This window comes from Primulina huaijiensis, chromosome 8 (genome assembly GCF_012295235.1).
Source record: "Primulina huaijiensis isolate GDHJ02 chromosome 8, ASM1229523v2, whole genome shotgun sequence".
Taxonomy (NCBI): domain Eukaryota; kingdom Viridiplantae; phylum Streptophyta; class Magnoliopsida; order Lamiales; family Gesneriaceae; genus Primulina; species Primulina huaijiensis.
In genome coordinates this window covers 15,958,663-15,964,478 of record NC_133313.1, presented here as the reverse complement: position 1 = coordinate 15,964,478, position 5,816 = coordinate 15,958,663, and the positions used below count along the sequence as shown (strand labels likewise).

Here is a 5,816-nt window from a genome sequence, read left to right as displayed (position 1 = left end):
GGGCAAGAAAAGCTAGGAGTGAAGTAGTACACGATTATAAGGGCAACGTAGTCAAAGAAGATCCTAAACTAAAAAATACATAACAATATATAAAACTTTGTATGATGCTTATAAGGCTGGCAACCAAGGCATCCATCGACCCATCAACTTTCTCTTTGGTGCATAATTCGGTGTGTGATCTAACCAAGCAGGTCATGGAAATGCTTCTGAAAGAAGTGAGCCATGGATTTCAGTGGAGATATATCTAACACATATTCTTGAGTAGTTGCCTTTCTTTTTTTACGTATAACACCGTTATTTGAATTGAATGCTCGAAATATAAGAATTAAATTTGTCTATAAACTCTATTTGGGTATGCCGAACTTACAGTATAAACATATCCTATACTTCTACTATTTTAAAGAGTACAAAACCAAAACTTGGATCAGACCTAAATAGTAGTTGGAAATCTGCAATGCATTTGTGCCAAGGAGTTTAATGGGAGCACCGATCCAATGGGAAAGTAAATTGTGTTTTCAAGAAGTGTAATTTTTGAAGTGATAAATGATACATTATTTTTTACATGACAAGTGCTAAAATCCAGGACAGAGGAGTGTACACTGACGCTTTTCAAAAACCTCGCCAAGTTGTTTTATCAGAAATTTAGAATACCTTTTCATTTGTCAATCAATCTATTTGCTTTGCTTCAACCGATTTTGTATTTATTTCCATTATTGTGTGGCTATCTGAAATATTGTTTTGCTTAATTGGGATCTCATTGAAGAAAATAGCAGATGATCCACATAATTTTCGTAGGTTTTATGCATTTCCTAAATAAATAAAGTCGTGATTTATAGTTAAGAATTTTATATGCCACTGAGTAAAAATGTTTTGCTCATACTTATTAAAATAATTTCACGAGGGTCATAAAAGTGTATTTCTCCAAATTCAGCTCCTTATTGAAAATATTGGTAGGATGACCTCTAATATTACACATTTATTTCTTGAGTTGATATTTAGAGTTTCTTGGTGCGTAAAAATTTTAAATAAAAAAAAAATCACTCTCATAAAAATGATATGAAAAAATTGCTAACAGGTAAAAATATTGTTACTAATATAATAATATTTAATTTTAAAATCATTAATTTAACTTAATAGAATTAAAATATTTCATATAACATAAATTCAATTAAAATATAAAAAATTNCTATCGGAACTCGGAAGCATATGCATGCCACCGGTTGGTCGAGCATATATTATTTTGTAAATACACAAATTAAAATTAAAATTTAAAACACAAATTATATTACTTTAAAAAATGATACTCATAGAATTTCACATCGCTTTAATTGGGAAAATGGTGCATCGTTATTATCTTCATGATAAATCTAATTATCATCATAATATTAAAAAATACTTTTATGTGAGATCAAACACGAACCTCACATGATTCACCCATTAGATCTAATATCTCATTATCGAATATTTAGTTAGAATGTATCGACTCGAGTCTCGATTTACCCTACCTTCATGAGATCGACTCGGCTTGATTCTAAATTAAATAAATTTTCTTCTATATTTCAAACACGAAAAAAAAAAAAATTGTGAAGTTTTTGTTTCGCCCGGCTCATACAATTTCCGGCCACTTTTATTATAGACAATGGTAGTATGAACAGTATTGTGGCCAAGAAATGACTGATAAATGCTTCGCTTCAGCCTTCCAACAACTTTCAATGTCATTCGCTATGTTCTTAGCATCCATGGACGTCCCGAGAAGGCCACGCTTGGTGAATCCCACAGCGTATAGACCGCGTTCGCTTTTCCAGCCATTCGGAAATGCCATTTTTGGTAGCCCATCTTTCTTTGAAAACATATCATTCTCCTGGGGAAAAAGATTATTGCTTATTCAGCCAAATTAACATGTTTAAGATTGATTAAATTCTTGAATGAAAATGGTCGTTCGTACCTTTAGCCAAGATGGGACATTGCTTTTGTATCCTGTCCCTAAGATTAATGCATCAAAATGTTCCATACTTCCATCTACAAATTCAACTGACTGATGCCTTAGTCTTCGGATTCCGGGGCACACCTATAATTAAGTTGATTAATTCCTTTTTTTTTTTTTTTAAACTTTTTAAAAGAGTGTCCGTAAACTGTTATTATTATTATTATATTATATATCTTAATAGAACTTAAAAATATGGATCTCAATAGAAATTTAACATAAATATTTTTAACATGTCCAAAATATAATTATATTTTTAATCAAAATTTATTCATCTAATAAATGATAAAAAATTTGAATTTTTAAAATTTTTTTATTTATTGTTTAAAATTTTGATTAAAAAAAATAATATATGATTTTTGAAATATTTTTTCTATTCTTTTTATTAATAACATTTTCACTTAACCAAGATAAATAAGTCAATTTAAAGATAAAATATTATTATCATCATTTGAGTAAATGACATAAATATTTTGATATAATAATTTGTTAATAATAATATTTTGGAAGTGTCTAATTTATTATCTGAATTAAAGGTAATAATATAGTTAAACAATGTATGTCTTAACATTATTTTTGTTTTCCTATTTTATATAATTGTTTGGAGAAAACTATTGGGTTTTGGCACACTAGGTAGAAGTGCCATTAGTTAAAGCTAAACAATTATTGAAAAGTGGAGAAAGAGTGGGTAGTGATTGAGTAGTACCTTGATGTCTCCACTTTTGATCTTGTCTAGTGTTCCAACATCAAGCACCGGCGTCTTTCCCGACGAGTTCTTGAGCTCGAGTGGGCCTAATCTTGGACGGTCCAAACCAAACCGAGCAGTGTCGCCGAGCATGAGCCATGACATGGCTAGTAGGAACCGGTCGACAAGCCGAATGGGAAACCATTTCAACAAACACATGGACAACCCGAAAGTTGATCTTCCTAACATTTCTCGTGGTATAATGTGTACCTAAAATTGTCATCCAATTTTTAACATTGAAAAGGATGAATTGGGGATCAAACTGATCAAAGCAAAAGTACACACACACGTGTAAGTGGAAGATTAAATACAGACAAACTAAAGTGAAATATATATATATATATATATAAAAAAGATATTTTTGAAAGTTGAGAAAATCAAATAACCCCCAACATGGGCTCTCTCAGTTCTATATTTATATCTGTGTCCCCCACATATGTATGTATTTATTATATACAAGTGCTAAAAAAAGATAGCATCTTTATAAAAGAAAAGAAACTTGCAAGAATATATACGATTTACTGCTTGACTTTCTTTTTCAAGACAAACGATATCAGAGAAAGAGCGGTGCGAAATATTCAGAAAATTTTAACGTTTTGACATGTTTCAATATTCTCTATATATTCTCATGCAAAAGCATATCTAATGGAGAGAAAAGCCTGAAAAAGATAAATCAAGGCATGTTTTTGTATATCTTTCCAAATACATGAATGAAATCATAAAAGCATGAAAAGAAAACATCCCGATTCTTGATTTATGCATAATTTTGAATTTAATAATAATAATTAAAATATATGGATGATGTATTACATATGTTTTCTTGTAAGCTCTTGGTTGCTGAGGTCATGTTAGGCACAAACTAATGTGGAGTCGAATCGGATCAAATCCATTACGAGGGAATTCCCCCGCCATGTAGAAGACTCGAACGAAGTTCTATACAATACTTCATCAAGCTAGTTAAAGACTAACTCGTTAACTTTTCCAAACTCAACAAATGCCCCAAAGTTTCTTGATATTATTTAAATGGTTCAAGCCGAACTTGAAGAAAAGATCGAGTTTTATCAATTATAAACAAAAAATAATCATATTACTCTTTTTTTTATTTAATATTGGGGCAAAAAACGATATTAAATCGAATTCTTTATGTGTACTACAAGAAAACATGGACGGAAAAATTCGTCTCTTAAGCTCATTTTTCTGTCTCAAAAGAAAGTTTGTTCGGTTTATAATTTTAGAGTGAGGGGTGAGCATCATGATTGCAAAGATATGCTTGTAAAAATTGTGTTACCTTATCTCTAACCACGATCGAAGGTTGTGCATCATGATTGCAAAGATCCAAACACACCTCCATTCCCGAATTTCCACACCCTACGACAACTACTTTCTTCCCCTTGTAGACTCCTCCACTTTTATACTCGCTCGTATGCACTACATCTCCACCAAACTCCTCCATCCCTTCTATCTCCGGTACCAACGCCTCCGCATTCTCCCCTGTCGCCACCACCAACCAACGGCAAACATACTCCACCTCGCCTGCCTCCTCCGTCGCAGCAGCCGTGCAAACCCTCCAGAACCCAAGGTTTTTATCATGCTCAGCACTCACCACTCTTTGGTTAAAAACAGGCTTGATCTCGAATTTTTTCGCGTAGGATTCCAAGTAATGAATGAAGTGTTGTTTAGTAGGGTAAGTTGGGAAATCTTTAGGAAAAGACATTAACGGCAACTCACAGTATTGTTTAGGCAAATGAAGACTTAAACGATCATAAGTACTGTGTTTCCATAAAGAAGCTAGACAAGTTGATCTCTCTAGTATAAGACTCGGCACTCCTTTCTCTTTCAAACAGGCCGCAGCCGCCAGGCCAGAAGGCCCCGCGCCAACTATCACGGGGCCTGGGAACCAAACGCAACGTTTCGACCTCGAGAAAGAAGTATTAATCTTCTTGCCATTGTAGTACCGATCATGAACAGTCTTGACCTCCATTTCTCTTATATAACCATCCATGATAATCAAGAATGGTGTAAATATACAACGGAAACCCGAATAAGATTCGAATTATTCAATCTAATAACCCGAGTTGAATCTCGATTCTTGAATTCTCGCATTTGATTCATTCATGGGGAAGAATTTTGGTAGAGAGAATTGGATTGAACTTGTCCCATTGTTTTTTTTTATATTTATTTATTGAAATAAGTACAAGTCTACCAAAGTTTGTGTGTGCAAGAAGTGGTGAGTCATATTTATAGTGTGTGATCCATGTGTGCTTATTAGTATTACTGAAATTGAGTTCAAATAACAATTAATTAACCAGATTTCCAAATTAATTTAGTCATTTGGTTTTAAACAAAGTCTAAAAATTCCTCATTGTTATATCGTTCAGATAAAAATAACCAAAGTTGGCCACTTTGAAATCAAAAGAATTTGGTGCAAATAGAAAATATTCTTATAAGTTACCAAAAATAAGTGAATTTGATAACATAAAAGGTTCCAGTTCTTGTCTTTGGTGTCAATGAATTCTTTAAAAAGAAATAATAAAATAATATATTTAGTGGTGAGAAATTCCCATATATATGGCGCATCAAAGTATATATTATATGATATTGGGATGAAGTAATATTACTTAATATTAATGGATAAATTGTGTTCCTTGTTCCTCTTACTTGGGAACTCTGTATGTTCTGGAGAATCTAGCCAACATAATGCCTAGAGGGCTATCATATAGGGGTATAACTTTAATTTCCCATCCCTTTAAATATCTTTATGGAGCCATAACTAAGTAAAAAGAACTTTATAATTAGGAGGATAAAAAATAGTATAGTATATGTGTGTGTATATATATAATATGTACAAAATTGTGAAATAATTACATAAATTTTTAAATATTTTTGGCCGAAGAAATTAATACCTAACTTTAAACGTGCAGTAGAATTGGCTGCCTCGACAATAATGGATGACTATGTCGGGAAACCCTCCCGGCCCCTTCTAACGATTTTTTTCGTGATTTCAGGCTTATAGCGAATTCGAAGTCTGCGTTTGGACTAGTCTCATTTGCTTGAATCGGACCCTAAATTTTCAGTGAGTATCAATAT

General features: G+C 32.5%; 1 protein-coding gene across 2 annotated transcripts; it reads right to left on the bottom strand.

Moving 5' to 3' along the window:
- Positions 1-1,526: 1,526 nt before the first annotated feature.
- On the bottom strand, positions 1,527-4,921 carry LOC140983189 (indole-3-pyruvate monooxygenase YUCCA6-like). Of its 2 annotated transcripts, none has more exons than XM_073450124.1 (4): positions 4,018-4,921; positions 2,691-2,939; positions 1,946-2,068; positions 1,527-1,861 (listed from the first exon to the last, which is right to left on the bottom strand). In XM_073450124.1, exons 1-4 carry the CDS (start codon positions 4,729-4,731, stop codon positions 1,631-1,633), a joined length of 1,317 nt encoding a protein of 438 aa, XP_073306225.1. In that variant the 5' UTR covers positions 4,732-4,921; the 3' UTR covers positions 1,527-1,630. The 2 variants fall into 2 exon arrangements, with proteins under 2 accessions (XP_073306225.1, XP_073306226.1); XM_073450125.1 differs by having other exon boundaries at positions 1,730-1,861; positions 1,946-2,019.
- Positions 4,922-5,816: the final 895 nt, after the last annotated feature.

What these genes read in the sequence shown, in the direction of transcription:
- LOC140983189 (XM_073450124.1), bottom strand. Translation starts at nt 4,731, where the DNA reads ATGGATGGTTATATAAGAGAAATGGAGGTCAAGACTGTTCATGATCGG. An exon ending in TCAAAAGTGGAGACATCAAG is followed by an intron (nt 2,069 to 2,690) that starts GTACTACTCAAT and finishes ACTTAATTATAG; the next exon opens with GTGTGCCCCGGAATCCGAAG. An exon ending in ATGTCCCATCTTGGCTAAAG is followed by an intron (nt 1,862 to 1,945) that starts GTACGAACGACC and finishes CTTTTTCCCCAG; the next exon opens with GAGAATGATATGTTTTCAAA.